Consider the following 16387-nt stretch of genomic DNA (forward strand, 5'->3'; position numbering starts at 1 on the left):
GGCAGGTGAGAGCGGAGGTGGCTGGTGGCGGTGGTTGAGTCCTCTTCTGTTTTTCTGATAAGACACTGTGTCCGTTCGTCTGTGATGGTAGGAGTTCCATCTCATGACTGGAAGCTCATTCCTGCATGGAATTCTTCCATGAACATCTGTCCGAGTGAGTGAGCGAGTGTTTGATTGGATAATGAGTGAGTGGAAAAGTTTAAATTTGCCTGCACAGTATCTAGATAGGACTCTTCTACGTTCGCCGAGGATGATACAGCAGCCAAAATTAAGGAGCACAATTGGCTGGATCACCTCGCTGTGAACCCACTTCCGAATATGAAGCCACTGTAATTTGCCACTTTTGCATCGGTACCTGAGAGGTAATTACGGTGGCTTCATATTCATAAGTGGGTTCACGGTGAGGTGATCCAGTGTTGACTTGATATATAACCTTACACTCCTTTGCATGTGTCGCCACACATTTCTGTTCTCAGTCACCTCCTGAAATTGCTTTACATTAATGGTATCATTATTGAATCAAGGCAAACTGATATTTTCGTAGCCAGTGGTGTGGTTGTCATGCCTGCCTGCCTCCTACAGTGCCTGGGATGTATTTGAAGTCTCACTACCCTGAGAAACATTCTTATAGCCCAACCTTAGTACACAAATCAAGTTTTGCTCTTACAACTGCATTGAAAACATTCTTGCTGAACCACATTATGTGTCATTTTGCTTCAGAACTCCTCAAAGACTAATATTACTGAGCGACTACAGAAAACAGCAGGAACATATAATATCAAGGATACACACTTTAGACTCAATTTCTCCACATCTCTGCTCTCTGACCAGGTGTCTAGTCATGTACTGGATCTCTCCCGGATGTGTTGAATAAGATCAGTTTATTTTCTTTCTTTCAAAAGTTTATTTTAAATTTTATTTTCATGAATATAGGGTCCCAATGACATATGTAAAGTGTGTTATATTATGTAAAGTCGTCTCATGATCGAAAACTGTTTGTTTCCTGGTTTCATGCAAGAAGATGACGACTGCATCAAAGTTCCCAAATGTTTACACACCCTATATAAGGCGTGTAGTAGTAATATAAAGTATATTGCATCGAGAAAGAGAATGATGAAGGAAATATAAGGGAAAGAAGCGGAGGAATAAAGATATGTGAGAGGAGAGGAGAGCGCAGGAGATATTTAATCAATTGAACATTGCAGGATTTAAAAAAAACTCCAGCAGGTGGCAGTAGTACAGCGCCCTGGACGCCAGCTGCCTCTTGAACTCAAAGAAGGAGTAGAAGAAGAAGAAGCAGAAGAAGACGAAGAAGAAGAAGCAGAAGAAGAAGAAGAAGAAAAAGTCCATCCATGGTGTTTGCTGGGTGGGCGGCCTGGTCTCGAGCTAGCCTGTCAAAACTACGTTGAGACGAGAGCAACGTGGGATAAAGTTATTGATATGTGCGTTGAGTCTTCTGTCGTGTTTAGATGTTAATATCGGCTGTCGAGGTTTGTCGAGGGGGCTTCAAATTGCGGATATATCGACGATACTCGTTCTTTGACTAACGTTACCTCGAAACTAGCATGGCTAAAGTTACCTCAATAACAAGGCATTTGATCACTAATGTTGAGTCAGTGTTTACTGACAGTAAACAACCTTTGCGCTCTCGTAGATGTTAAAACGTTGGCCGCTTATATAAGGTTCAGCGGTAAATACGCTAAATGATATGTGGCAAGCTCACATATGTCTTAGCCGTAAATACTGCAGTATATGAAGTTACATGTACTGCCAGTGAGCTTGAACTAGCTTTGTCGTTGCTTTTAACTCGAGCCTCAGGAATGTGATGAAAAATATATTCATTGTTAAAAAGAAAGTAAAAAAAAAAAGTTGGCGGGGTAACCAGATACATGTTAAATAACTTATCGTCCTGAGAGCGGATGGAAGCGTGGACGCTAGCTGGAGGACGATTAGCTGTAAAAAGGAATGCAAAATTAAACCCCAATCAACGGGAATAACCGAAAATTTACCACAGTTTTATTTGTTGTCATTTGACTCGATTTGCAAGATTTTTTTTCCTGTTTCATCGACAACGTAAGAACAACTCCTCGATGCGAACTGTATTCTCCACTATTAATAGTGGCGTTGAATTAATGGGAATTGATGCAGAGTAGCGTTTACGTGTTTTAACTTATCCTGAATAATTAATTGATGTATAAAATTACAGTAATCGCTACATGCGTTAACATGTTTTTACCATATTATAATTCATTGCTTGATTAAATTCTAATAAACAATATAATTATTTTTGGCTCGTTTGTCTGTTCTGGTACCAATGCACAGAATCATGTACAAGAAAATACTACTCGGTAAATAGAGTATTTCTGCTCCATCTACACAAGCATAGGAGTTTGATTCTCCATTTCCTGCCACTCAGAGCTTGACTAAAACTTATAGCCGACTAACAGTCCAATAAATAATTGTGGCCCTAATTTATGCAGATGATTTCAGTTCATAATGTCAGACTCAAGGCTGTAAATGGTGTGGATTACAGTGTTAGATGGAGTTTGCGTCATTTTACAGGTGCGCTATGTCTGTGTACAGCATGTAATGTACTGTAATGAAATGGTTAAAAATGCAGTTTTATATTGTAACTGTTGACTGCTCTGTAGTGTGTCTCCTCTCTGTAACTAACCGTGACTTTGTCCTGTTTTCATGTGCGTGTCTTGCTTTGTTCAGCAGGTGCTCTTCACATCTGATCACTGTGACTTGATTGATCAAGAGAGAAAGCAACTGTTCCCTCCCCCATCCTCCTGCTCCTGACCGTCATTTCTCACCATGAATGAAGTTAATGTAGTCAGAGAGGGCTGGCTCCACAAACGAGGTAGAGTCATGCTGCTCACTCATCAAGAGAGACACAGTCCGGCAAATGGAGACTCATTAGCTCAGTTTGTTCTAACAAGGGATGAAAGACTGCCTGTTTACCACACACACTGCACAAAGTTTCATAGAAATCTTGTTGGTAATTTGTCTTCCTCAGGTGAGTACATCAAGACATGGCGGCCGAGGTATTTTATCCTTAAGAGTGACGGTTCCTTCATCGGTTACAAGGAGAAGCCGGAACTGAGTGATCAGACTTCGCCACCTCTCAACAACTTCTCCGTGGCAGGTCAGTTTTTTAGATGTTGAACATTTTTGTTCTCATTGTGCCTCCAGTTAGTTGGATGTTTTTACTTTAGTTTAGATGTGAATCCAATCTAGGGGTGCAACAGAAGACAAAAACCTTGGCAGCCTTGGTGCAACAAAACTATAATGCTCTTCTTTCTTTTTTTTATTAATCAGTGGTTGAGACGACTGGCCTGTCCTCAATAATACACTACAAGGCTTATGTAGGAAATTAAAAAAAAAGTGTTGTGATTTTCTGTCAGATAAGTGGGAACTTTGAAACTGTTCCTCGAGACAGATGAAAATACCAGGGGTTATGATGATGATGATAACACGAATTCTGAGAGATTGCTAAAAAATACACAGACAGACTCTGCCTTCAATTAACAACATGGTGATACAATGCTGTTATTAAGTCAAAACCAGCAGGCAAGTGTGGAGCTTTTCTTGGGATTGAGGTACTTAAAGTGTGTGTTAGATCATCAGTTTGAGTTAAACAGACTGCTGTAGGGGATTCACAATTTATTTTGATAAGTTGCTCGATATTTTTCTACAGGGGAGACAAACAATTATTTGCATTATTCAGGAAGTTCTGCTTTCAATGTGAATCTGTTCACAGCGGCGGTGCAGGTGTCTAAGACTTCAATATAAAGCCGTACACAAAAAAATATATAAATATTGTGACAAAAACCTTGGTATTTTTTCACGTGTGAGGGTCGGTCAGCAGCAACTTGCTGTAATTCCAAGCTACAGTTCTTGTTTAGCGTCTTTTGCAAGTGCAGTTGTCTGGTTCAAGCACCCATTTGTTGTTGTTAAGCACTCATACATGTCCAAAGGGGTGATTGGTCTTGCAGCATTTGTCCTGCCCCTCCTCCACTGTGATTGGACAACACAAACTCTCTGAAATGCAAGGCGAGAGACCTCTGCAGAAACACAAAGAAAAAGAAAATGAAAAACTGAAATTCAGCTGTCACAACCTTGTCTGGGAAAGTGGTGATGCAGGTAAAACACCTCTGCTGAATCGATGCATCCACACAGGAATTATTCCTGGGTCTTTATCAAAGGTCACACACTTAGGATTTCCCAGTTTAAAAAAAAATTGTCACAAACGTAGTGAGAATCTCATCCATTAAAAAAAACTCAGTGGATTTGATGCCTGTAAATATTGAGACTTGAATCAAGGGAACCTTGTAAATCTATGTGAGGTCTGCCATTGCTGAACAACTCTGCACCCACAGGTGCTCAGGCCGTCCCAGACTGCTGATACACAAATCAGACTTTGCTCCTTTTTGACCTGAGCTGGTCCCCGAACCTGTGGATCATCTGCTGAGACGAGAGCTTTGCCTCACCGTAGTGCCAGTCAGCATTCTGTGTCACGTCCCACTGAGTTGTTTTGAGAGCAGCCAGTTTTGAGCAACAGCTAATGAGACACTCGACCAGTCACTACGTTGTCACTCAGTGACAAACCTGTTGATAATCCCAGCAGGTTTGGTGTCTAGCTGCTACAGAACTGACAACAATGATGGCTGACAGGCATAAATCAGCTTATTCTGTTCCACCTGGTTCAAACCATGCTGGAGGATCTTCCAGTTCTGGTTCACCTTCATTGGTGGATGCTTAGTGGTGTGGATGAACAAACAGCGTCAGAGGAAGCTCTATGTTTGGATAGGTTACAACACGCTTGCTCTGCAACGACAACAGTACTGCACTGGCCTGGCACGCTGATCGATGGTAATGTAATGGAAGCCCAGCAGGTTGTCCTGGGCAGATGCTTTGGTGGTGACGCAGGAGTAGGTAACACGTCTGGAGATCAGACCTTTGTATCATTCATGCATCAATCATTCATGTCAGTTGGGTTTTCTCCCGCCCAGAATGCCAGCTAATGAAGACTGAAAAACCCAGACCCAACACGTTTGTCATTCGTTGCCTACAGTGGACCACTGTCATTGAACGCACCTTTCACGTGGACAGCAATGACGAGAGGTAAGAGGGACTGAAAAAGTTGTAATAATGAAACTCCGTACATTTGTTTGAGGCCGGCATGTTTATGTGGTCCTAGAGAGGAATGGATGCGAGCAATCCAGGCTGTGGCCAACAGTTTGAAGATGCGAGAACAGGAGGAAGAGGAGCCGATGGATGTGTTTGGCTCACCCAGCGAGAGCAGCCTGGAGGATATGGAGGTGGCGATGTCCAAGAGCCGGAACAAAGTGGTAAGAAGATCTGTCGTCATGGACGATGGAGATGGTGTGAGCCGATCCAAAGATTTCAGCTAAAATGCTCTTTGTTTTCCCTGGAACAGTTTGTGTCCTGTTAATGGTCGGTTCTTTACTGTTAGTTTCCTTCAGGGTTATCATTTTGTGTCTGGCAATTGTGATAATCTGGCTTTGCTAAGATAACGGGCCTGGAGGCTGTAAATGTGGGGGATCTGGATAAATTAGCATTGATTACTCTGCAGAGTTGTGTGCTGAAGAGGTTCATCTCAAAGCCCAGCAAAGGAGCATGTTAACATGAGCAACATATTTCTGCATAGCGAATATTCTTTTGATTCAGGTGATAAGTTTTTATTTTAAAATCTAACGGCAGGTAAGTCAATACCTCAAGCAGAGATGCAATGAAAACCAAGAAACTGTGGCTACTAAGCCATGAAGTATTATAGAGGGATTTATGTATTATATTGCAGGGGTGAAAAATCCAAATCCTTGTGAAATCATTTTGACTTGAGTTACATAACACCTTCATGAAAATGTATAAAACCTTCACTGTCTGATGGGCACTGTAACCACGCAAGGTTTACTGCTGGGGTCTTCTTGTCCTCTCAGGTCATGTCTCAAACAGAGGTCATCTGTGTGCAAATAGAAAATCAGGTCATATAGTCAATAATATACTGTCATCTGGAGTCTCACTCTTACTGCCCAGGGACTGCAGCTCTTAGGGCTTGTATTTACTCTGGTGCAGCTGAGGAACTGAACATTGTCAAATAAATAAATTATGTAATGAATATCATTTCTAGTTCCGGTAGTGATTAAAAACACTGGTTTATGAAGAAACTCAAGAAGATGAAGATATTGAATTTAGAAGTGGATCCTTGCAGCCATTGGGACATATAAGCTTCGCGTAAAACGTCTTCACTGACACGTGTTTTGTGATTAAATTTGCTAAACTTGGCATCTCTAAAGAAGCCTTGTGTTCTCCACAGACAATGAGTGACTTTGAGTACCTGAAGCTGCTCGGGAAAGGGACATTTGGGAAGGTGATTTTGGTCAAGGAGAAGTCCACCGGAGTACATTATGCCATGAAAATCCTGCGTAAAGAGGTCATCATAGCAAAGGTAAGTAGGGATGTGCTTTCCCAGCAGAAGTACTCTCAATATTGGCTCAACGTTTGGCTCCCGTGTTTATCAAGGCAGACATTACAAGCAGAGGAGGGAGAATCAGACCCCCTGTGTGGCCCCAACCAACTCAGCTGCCCAAGAGCTTTGATGCATCCATAGTTTGATCATTTGGTTGTATTGCGCCGATATATTATACGCCTATTCTCCGATATATAAAATGGAACCGACTCCCTTGCGCTTGAGCCACCTGTGCTGCCATGTTGTATTTGACACCTTTTGCAAAAGCTGCCATTAATGAGGACAAATAACGAGCAACATTAAAAGTTTTATGAAGCAATGCTTCTTCCCTCTGGCTGTCTGTAATAGTGGCCCCCTTTTTATAGATCTGGACATCACAGTCTTTATTTTTCTCTGCAGCTAACTCAACATCTCTGTCTGCCATGCTTGCTGCCTGTTAGTGACGTAACTCCTCCTCCCTTTGCTTGTGTTTTTTTTTTTCATTGTTAGCATTTCCATCCTCCTTTTATTGTGAAATACTTCAAAATTCCCATAAAAACAGGGTGATGGAAACCCAGCGAGATGGAGATCAAGTCAACTCAGATATATTTTTATCGTCTCAAGTGACAACATAATCTCATGACCAAGCATGTTTATGTCCGCACTCTTTTAAATTAATGTAGTTTAAAGAGACCCAACAATCGCACACGAGCGAGCTGGCCTACGACGGTGGTGACAATAGTGGTGTCAAGCAGAGCCAGAGTCTATGTGGGTTGAAGTGAAGGAGAGGTTCAGGGTGGGAGAGAGTGATATTTGAGATTTTGTGTTTTATGCTTGTTGGCAGGATGAGGTGGCCCACACAGTTACAGAGAGCAGAGTGTTACAAAACACAAATCATCCCTTCCTCACGGTGAGTGTACAAGCCTACTTCATCTTCGAGCAGGAATACTGCTGTCAGAGAGAGAGCGAGAGCAACAAGTGTCAACGCTCTGAGCTCCTCTTTATCAGCCCTGCTGGCACGAGTGTAGCGTCGTGGAATGTAGTGTGATGCCAGTGGCAGCTTTGTTGTATTTGTGAGTTTTTCAGGGATGGGACATCTCTCAATACTAAACCGATACCTTTATTTCCCCTCTTTTAAACATCTAAGGAGTAAATATTACATTTCTGTGGATGTATTTTACGTTACTGAGCCATGTAACACATCGTACCCAAACTGTGGGACAGACACTCGACTCGCTAAAAGTATAATCCTGCAATTCTGTTGCTTCTCTATTTAAATGGGTTCACATACTGAACGTAGCTCAGGGGTATAAAATAATTCACAAATGCATCCTGGTGCAAAAGTTAAAATCTGTTCCGTTTTAGGCAACAGTGTGACTGTCTATGATGATTCAAAGTCTCTTCCAATCAATGGAATGCATTTTTCTTCTCCTTGTGCTGTCTGGTCCGGCTCCCTGGGTGGAATCATGCACGTACAAACTCTGACGCTACACAGTTGTTTTCATTAACTGGTGGAAATTGAAAGGCCAGTTTACACTACAGGTGCACCATGAGACAGAGCAGTTGAAGGGAAGGTGGCAGCGGTGGAAATGGACCCGCCTCAGCTGGTCTCGGTCGGCCTGTCACTCAGCTCTGGTCACCGGTGATCAGCAGGTCTCAGACCCGTGATGGGCCAACAACAGCCGATATATTGGCCGACTGTCACTTACCTTTCATATCTCAGTAACAGTGTATATCCTGAAAATTTAATAAACTGTCATCACTGGTTTTGATCATCCTTCGAAGTGCAAATGGCAGGCATTTTCTTTCTCCTTTCAGTTTTGACATTGAGCAACAGAATTGTCACAAATAAGAACATGTGAACAATCACTATTCAGTCCCAATAGTGCAGCCAATTAACAATGTGAGCGACGGGAATATTAAAAAAGTAAACATCTATTTCAAGCTCTGCAGCATCTTTATGACAAGTAGATGCAAATGGTAGAGGTCCATATCATTTGGTAGACATTTTTATTTTGTACCATAATGGTACATACATGGACCACGATAAATACCAAAATGTTGCACTGCCCTAATTTCAAGTGGCAAGCAATCTTGTTGTAAATCTTGGATGTAAACTGGATAAAAATTTCCTCTGGTAACTGAAAATTAGATTTTAAGAGTCCTATGAGCTTAAGTAGTGACATCAACATCCTGGAAGCTGATCCCGTTCCAGTATTCAGGAGACAGACATTGAGAATGGACTTTGTGCTTGAGTGGGACATCAAATGAAAGGATATAAGATTTTTCAGAAAAATGATCATATTTGCGTTTGGTGCAGGTTTATTCAACGTAAACGCATGCTTCCTCTGATGCTCACAGCTTTGCATGACATGAAGGACAAATACGTAATAATGATCATTTCCTTCTGTAATATGATCATTCTCATCCCGCAGACACTGAAATATGCCTTCCAAACCAACGATCGCCTGTGTTTTGTAATGGAATATGCCAATGGCGGTGAGGTGAGACTTGGCGCACGCGCACAGACACACACACACACACACACACACACACGTCAGTCTTAGTGAAAGGCACCACTGTCTCCTGTTATCAGGGGTTTACTGTGACCAAACATTTCTTATCCAGTCAAGGAGTGTGTGATTCCAACTGCGCTCTCCTCTTTCAGCTCTTCTTCCACTTGTCACGGGAACGGGTTTTCACAGAAGACCGTGCACGCTTTTATGGTGCCGAGATTGTGTCAGCACTCGAGTACCTCCATTCACGTGATGTTGTGTATCGTGATCTTAAGGTGAACTCTTTTTCTGTCAGTCAGTTTGGAAATATATGATATCAGTCCTGTGGACACATTTAGGGAGCAAGTGTACATGTATATGTTTTCTATTTCAGCTGGAGAATCTGATGCTGGACAAGGACGGCCATATCAAAATCACAGATTTTGGCCTGTGTAAGGAGGGCATTACCCCTGACGCTACTATGAAAACCTTCTGTGGAACTCCTGAGTATCTGGCTCCTGAGGTAGGATGCTTGACCAAGACCTCGACACAGTCCCTCCGCTACGTATATTGACTGTCAACAATGTAGTGTAATTTCACTCTGTTGGAGCAATGGGACATCTTACCATCAGGGGGCGATATTCAACTGGTTTTAGGAGACAGCAGACCCTTTTAGCTGCTGCTGCTGACATAAACATTAAGAGGTCATTGCAAAGTTTGGTGTGGGACCATTTACGGATGGAAAAACAACGAAGTTCGTTGTAAACTGTGAAGCCACGTATGAGCAAAACATGAGAATGATGTGCCACCGGAGCAACTCCCCCCCATGCTTGCTACGGTTGATGCTAAACGGGCTGAGAAAATTATTCAGGGGATCTGTGGATTTATTGATTCATATAGTTGAAGGCAAAGGATTTAAAAAAAAAAAGAATCTTGAGAAAGGGTCTGTAGTTGCCTTCAGTGGGCTTTGGGTAATTACTGAGCTTCATTGACTAACATCTTTATGCATCAGTATCATTGCTGAGAGGCTGGTGTAGTGATTTCAGACATGGTCAGAGTCGCTCTAAGGAATGGCGAAGCATGGCGATATAAACAGAATGCAGCATTACACCCTCATACAGGCGATACAAACACTTCACTTTATCTTTTTGAATCAGTTTGATGGTATTTTTTTACCTTCTGAAGATAAAATTTGGTAAGAATCAACCTTGTAGTTTTTATTTGTTCCTGCTAACAGACAGACTACCTTGGACCTGTTCTCAATACGAGTGTGCTATGAGCAAACCTGTGCTCTCCTCCAGGTCCTGGAGGATAATGACTATGGCCGGGCGGTGGACTGGTGGGGTTTGGGTGTCGTCATGTATGAGATGATGTGTGGCCGGCTGCCCTTCTACAACCAGGACCACGAGCGCTTGTTTGAGCTCATCCTCATGGAGGAGATCCGCTTCCCCAGGAACCTGTCCCCTGAGGCCAAGTCCCTGCTGGCGGGCCTGCTCAAGAAGGACCCCAAACAAAGGTTCTTTACCTGGAAGGTCACTCTGCTGCTTTTGATGTGGAAACATCATATTCAGGTCATATATTGTCCTGTTCTGACCCTCAGGTTAGGCGGTGGTCCCAATGATGCCAAAGAAGTAATGAGTCACAAATTTTTTGTCACTATCATCTGGCAGGACGTGGTACAGAAGAAGGTAAGACTTCCTGAGACTACACCCAGCTGTGAAAAGGACCATTCATATTTACCTGCTTGTCACTGCTAATACTGTTAGCGTTAGGGGTGCAACGAAATAGTCTACTCAGGAAACAGGGCTCACGATAGAAAATACTCACGATACGAAGTAAAGATGAAAGAAAATCAAAAATCAGAAATGCAAAAACCAAATATTCTTAATATGCAGACATACAAGCTTTTGCTGTGTCGGTACAAAATAAAATGCTTTTTGCTTTGAAAAAGCAAAATATTTGTATTTTTTCCCTTATTTAGACTACAATGCAAATACAAACCTAAAATAACAATGAGGACGACTCCATTCTTGATGAAAAGGAAAACAAATATTAAATAATCCTCAGGGCTGCAGTCTAATCTAGATTCTAAACCTCTGACCTCGGTGAGCTGGAATATTGAGCCTTCAACAGGACATCATGCTAGCAGTGCTCGCCCCAGTCTACGGTGTTGTTGACGCTCATAGTTTGACCACCGTTTTTGTTTTATCTACAGTCGTCTCCTTGCTGCCTTGTCTTTAACATGGGAAGCCAAAATAAGTCCACACAACGATTTGTTTGATGAAGGAGCGTCTGCTACTTGTTCGACCTCGTCTTCCTCCATTTTGAAAGGATTGTTTTTCCGCTTCTTCTTCTTCTTCTTGTAATATGTGTACAGTAGGTGAGAGGGTCAAAGATCATCAGTGTTAGTGGTTTTCGGCGCCGCTTCGCATTGTTGTTGTTGTTTTTTTTTACATTGATTTTTATTTTGTGCGTCTTTGAATTTTATTTTGTCATTTTTTTAATTTCGTGACGCGAAATTTCTTAACGCTCCTTGTTAGGATAGAGCGAAACTTTCAAAAAGTTCATAATCTGTTGTTGCACCTACGAGGGTAACAGTAAGATGGAGTGAGCAAAGATGGACGATTCAATGTATCCCAGCTCTGACATCAGCAACAAAACTACAACCTGTGCTGATGGAGTTCGGTTGAATGTTCATTCATTTAAACTTGTGACGTCCCCCCAAAAGCTTTTACTGATCATAATGTGGCTTTTGTGCAGCCAATCGAATAAGTTGCATCAGAATGTAAAATAAAGTAAATGCCCTGACAGATTCAATCTGGTGCTTGAGTGCCATAGTTGAGTTTACTGTAGCTCTTGACTGTCCCCAGCAAACTCCATGCAGTTTTTTGTTTTTCTGACACGTACTTAGTCAGCAGAAACTCAGAGTGGATTCCACTCTCAGCCAATGCAGGCGGCCTCCTCTCTTCGTTGCTATGACGACGGTGTGTTGTCAGAACTCTTTTCCTGCGCTTGTAACTGTGGCTGCTCCACTCAGTCAGGTGCAGTCGTGCAACATCACAAGTAGGACAGCCGCTGCCGCGCTGTCGAAAACTTGCTCTGATCTGGTCTGTGCATCAGCTGTGATCGTGAAAACAGTGAACACGGCTCAGGGATCACTCGCCTTGTTTTCTCACGTCACTTGTGTTTGTTCTCACACCTCATAAAGTTACCACTTGAATGGACCATTTTAGGATGTTGTCACACTCTCAACCCTCAAAGTGAGCTCCCATCCATGAGGCAGCATGTTCTGTGCATATGAGTCCGAATTCGTATCACTTGAGTTGGGTTCACTTCACAGCCTCTGTCGTGGTTCGCTGATCTGTGCATGATGAACGCAGAGACCTCCGGGTTCACTTTGTATTATAGCCATCTAGGCTTGCGGTAGACAGATCATGCAGCAGCAGCCATCTTGTTCCAAGTGAAAATTACCCATCATCCAAAGCGATCAAGGGCTAAGCTCCAGATAGTGAGAACAGAAAGAGGACTGAGGCCCCATCAGAGCTGAAGGGGACGAGAGAGAACAATGTCCTCTTCCAGCAAACTGATAAATGTGAACTGGAAAAGAGCTGAATTTCCTTTGGTCCACTTTGAGAGGAATGAGTTAAGGTCTTCTATCAAGGACAATATGTGTACGTTCTGTAAATCTGCTCTGCTACCCCCCAGCTCACCCCCCTCTTCAGACCACAAGTCACGTCAGAGACGGACACGCGGTACTTCGATGATGAGTTCACAGCGCAGACCATCACTCTTACTCCTCCAGACAAGTGTGAGTGCTCTGACACACCTGGTCCACCTGTCCTGGATTATGGGCCGGGACGTACCAACTGACCCCTCTGCTGTTTGTTGCTCTTCCAGATAACAGTCTTGACTGCGAGGACCCTGGACAACAAGCACATTTCCCCCAATTCTCCTATTGTGCTAGCATAAGAGAGTGATGTCATCGCTGCCACACACAGACAGACATGAGGCATGTACACGCTCCTTACAGCTCTTAGACCAGAAGAATTGTCATCTCCTAACAAGGTTTTCGTCCTGGCAGGATCTAAGTGCCTCGGCTGCTGGCCACAGTGTCCACACTACAGACAAGGCCTGGCCACGCCGCGCTGGCTGTACTGTATCAAACTGGACTTGCGTACCTCACACGGTCATCAGCACAACTCAACAACACAACCAGGACTGATGTCATATACACAACTGCTGCTGCTGCTTTTCCACACTGTAAAACTGCCAGTAATTCTCTCCCTTCTAAGGTTTTTATGAAAAGCCATACGGCTCCTTCATGATGCTGTGATTGACAGGTTCACATATGAGGTAGGAAGAAGTATAGCAGTTTACTGGCTGTAGGTTGTGTGTGTGTGCGTGTGTGTGTGTTTGTTTTTCTCTTGTTTGTTTGTTTTTTTGAGAGTGCATGGTCATCTTATCCAAAGTGACTGTCCTCAGCGGAGTCTGAGAGTGTGTGTGTGGCGGTCGAGTCCACGCTGCATCAGGAGCAACTGATGAATCCATGATGATCAACAGCTTTGACCACGTCAAACACTCTCCTTTTTTAAACTGTATGCAATGATCATGAATCAGTTTTATTTTAGTATGCTCATCACAGAATTGGGTGTGTGATTTTTTTTTTTTAACTTAGTTGTTAAATACAACAAAAGCAATTAATTAGAATTGTGAATACCTAAATGCACAAGGTGTATGTTTTTATTTTTTAAGTTTGTTTTTTAATTCTGAGATGGTTTTGATCTTTCTTGATCCAACAAATAAACACCAGCCATTTAATTTAAGAAGGTCATTTAGCACTTAGTGATTAAAATAAGACTTATTGTTTCTCAGATGGACCGCGTGCATGAGGGAACTGAAGTCCTGGATCGGGGGCACGGCCCACGTGTCACCAGTATCACCAGTTTCTGTTTTTAGCTCCACGTATCATGATGTGAGTTCGGAGCTGCTGATTTATATTTCCTGGTTTCAATCAATATGCGGTCAGTTGTAGGTTTAAGTAACTTCATGCAGCTGTATTTTGAGAACTTTTTTTCATTTTGGGACCTTTCCTCTTCCTTTGTTAAAAGTTAAAATCATAACCGATTGTTTCTGTATTTATACCAAAAGTTTTACCAGCACTACCTTTGAAAAACTGTCAGTGAGACAAAACCTTCAACCCAAACTGAGTCACGTCGTGAGTTCACGTTCTCTTTTCGTAGCATTTTAGTCCCATTTTAAGTTTTCTTTCAACAGCGTTTTGAAAAATCACAGCTTTTAATTCCCCCCTCTGGTCTCAGGTGGTTCTTATATTTATCAAATTTACAACTGTCAGTTTTTCCATTTATTCACAAACAAAATTCACTTAAATATTACATGAATGTGCTTTTTAATTTGGTTATTTGGATGTACAGTTAAAAGTGTGGGTGTTTGAGCAGATGGGTGCTGAGCTAATTTTATAGTAGTTTCATAGTGGTATAAGCTCACCTACTGGCCCCGCTGCGGCAACATGAACCCTTTCCACCAGATTTATCCCAAAGAAATCTTTTGTCTAATCCGTCTTAAACGCTTCTGCAGCGCTGCCATGGTTCTTCACGCTTGAAGTTCCAGTGGTTCCGACCCTGTGGAACACTCAAATCCACTCCTGAAAGATCCCTCAAGCCAGGAGAGAGGGAGAGACGCATGTTCAGATTTATTTATGCCATTAGTCCCTTTGCCTGCTATAGAGGTACACTGGTCCCAGACAGACTTCAGCGTGGAGCCCTGCCTCAGCGAAACATCCACTAATTTTACGTGGAAAGCCGTTCCAGGGAGCCGTGTGTGTGATGAACATGGTCCATTGGGAGATTTTATGTTTGAGTGCAATGCCAACTTTGCAAAGATGTCTTTTCATGGTTTTCAGTTTTTCCCCATCTCTTCTAAATCATCCAGAACATGAAATGGTAACTAGGTTCGTTGTGTTGGTGCTACACACTTCCTCTACCGGATGCTGTTTAGGAAAACTAACTTGCTTTTGCTGTCTTCTTGTGTTTCCTTTTGATGATGCTTTACTTTGTAAATCCTGTACCCTGAACCCCCTTCAGATAGTCCCGGATTACAGAGCGGTATGGTTGAAAGAAATGTTTTTCAGTTACATGATTGTATTCAAACAATTCATTACTATTTGTCTATGAATGTAGATCTGAAAGACAAAGATTCAATACATATGTTAACTGTCCTACATACTTAAATGTGTGGTTGTATGTGTCTGGATAAGTGCTGAAGTTCTGATATTGCAATTTGTCTTTATACCAAAGCCAAGGAGTCATGAGCAAAGCGCAGTAGAATGCTGCTGAGTACACAGTAAATTTTCTTGAGATACAAAACTTATAGTGGGCGACGTCCCGTGGCTACTTGTAACTCCTCTGAGTTGGAACAGACTGATAAAGACAGCAGATGCAGTCGACCTGGAGCTGTTAAAATGCGTACTCAGTAATGGGGCAGGCATGATCTGTACCCAGGCTCCCAGCATCCAGTTGATGCACATGATTCCTGTCCTGTTCACATGAGCAGCAGCGGTGCAGGACCTGGAAGTTCTGTCATGAGAGACTGGCAGTGTTACGTAAGGAGGTGGCGCTTGTGTCCGGTGTTTGTTCGAAACCAACGATTTGCTGACAAAGCAACACGAGAGTGTAATGGCCTTAAAGGTGCTTTCCATATTTCCCCCAGCAGGGAACATGTGCTGTAGCCACTCCCCCCCGCCTGCCTCACATGTTGACACACACATTCAGAGTGGAGCGTCTCTGCATCTCACACTGAAGGCGCACGGATCAGACACACAGCGCCAACGTAGCTCACAAAGACCCATGACCAGTACTGGCAAAAACAAATTGTTGCATGATCTGACATTTATCAGTAGACTAGAACGAGTTGGTGTAAGCATCTCTCAGAACCAGAACGGTCCTGACCCTCAGTGAACTTACTGGCCACCAACAATTTGCTCATTTTGGTTTCATCTTGCAGCTCAAAATCAAGGCGAATGTTTAAGATATCATGGAAGACAGGGTTCCCTCAGGACCCTCTGAGATGAATTAATCACGACAGAAAAAATATAATCCTCCTGCCGGCTAAAAAAGGCCTTGCCACTATCTTTAGAAATGAGCCACTGTATTTATAGGGTAGCGTTGATGCCGGATCAGATTCAACTGCTTTTGAAAGGAATTTAAATATGAACCAAAATATCTCAAGTGTTCCTGTACTGAGTAAAATGACTTGACTTGGGGGTGCAGGACATTTGCTCTGATTCCATTTGCAACTGGTAATCTTCATGAAATTGACCATCTGAAACAAAGAAATACTGTCAAACGTCATTTTAGAAATATATTTTTACACAGTGTGTGCACCAGTGAAGAAGTTTTCCAAG

General features: G+C 42.6%; 1 protein-coding gene across 3 annotated transcripts; it reads left to right on the forward strand.

The window, feature by feature from the left end:
* Positions 1–1290: 1290 nt before the first annotated feature.
* On the forward strand, positions 1291–15209 carry LOC147249221 (RAC-beta serine/threonine-protein kinase-like). 3 transcript variants are annotated; one of them, XM_086225797.1, is made up of 15 exons: positions 1291–1442; positions 2719–2863; positions 3020–3148; positions 5016–5127; positions 5204–5354; positions 6341–6472; positions 7317–7382; positions 8908–8976; positions 9141–9263; positions 9362–9490; positions 10269–10483; positions 10568–10655; positions 12673–12775; positions 12865–12976; positions 13049–15209. In XM_086225797.1, the coding sequence occupies exons 2-14, from the start codon at positions 2818–2820 to the stop codon at positions 12942–12944; spliced, it is 1443 nt and encodes a 480-aa protein (XP_086081923.1). In that variant the 5' UTR covers positions 1291–1442; positions 2719–2817; the 3' UTR covers positions 12945–12976; positions 13049–15209. The 3 variants fall into 3 exon arrangements, with proteins under 3 accessions (XP_086081923.1, XP_086081924.1, XP_086081926.1); XM_086225798.1 differs by having other exon boundaries at positions 2722–2863; XM_086225800.1 differs by lacking the exon at positions 1291–1442 and having other exon boundaries at positions 3091–3148.
* Positions 15210–16387: the final 1178 nt, after the last annotated feature.

The sequence above is a fragment of the Aulostomus chinensis genome, chromosome 15, assembly GCF_037954235.1.
Source record: "Aulostomus chinensis isolate RoL2024-O1b breed Wild chromosome 15, RoL_Achi_v1.0, whole genome shotgun sequence".
Lineage (NCBI taxonomy): Eukaryota > Metazoa > Chordata > Actinopteri > Syngnathiformes > Aulostomidae > Aulostomus > Aulostomus chinensis.

Bases quoted from the DNA above. Each gene is read 5' to 3' on its own strand.
- LOC147249221 (XM_086225797.1), top strand. From the start codon at position 2,818: ATGAATGAAGTTAATGTAGTCAGAGAGGGCTGGCTCCACAAACGAG. The intron at 6,473-7,316 runs GTAAGTAGGGAT...GCTTGTTGGCAG, and splicing joins AAGAGGTCATCATAGCAAAG to GATGAGGTGGCCCACACAGT. The intron at 10,484-10,567 runs GTTCTTTACCTG...TCTGACCCTCAG, and splicing joins AAGAAGGACCCCAAACAAAG to GTTAGGCGGTGGTCCCAATG.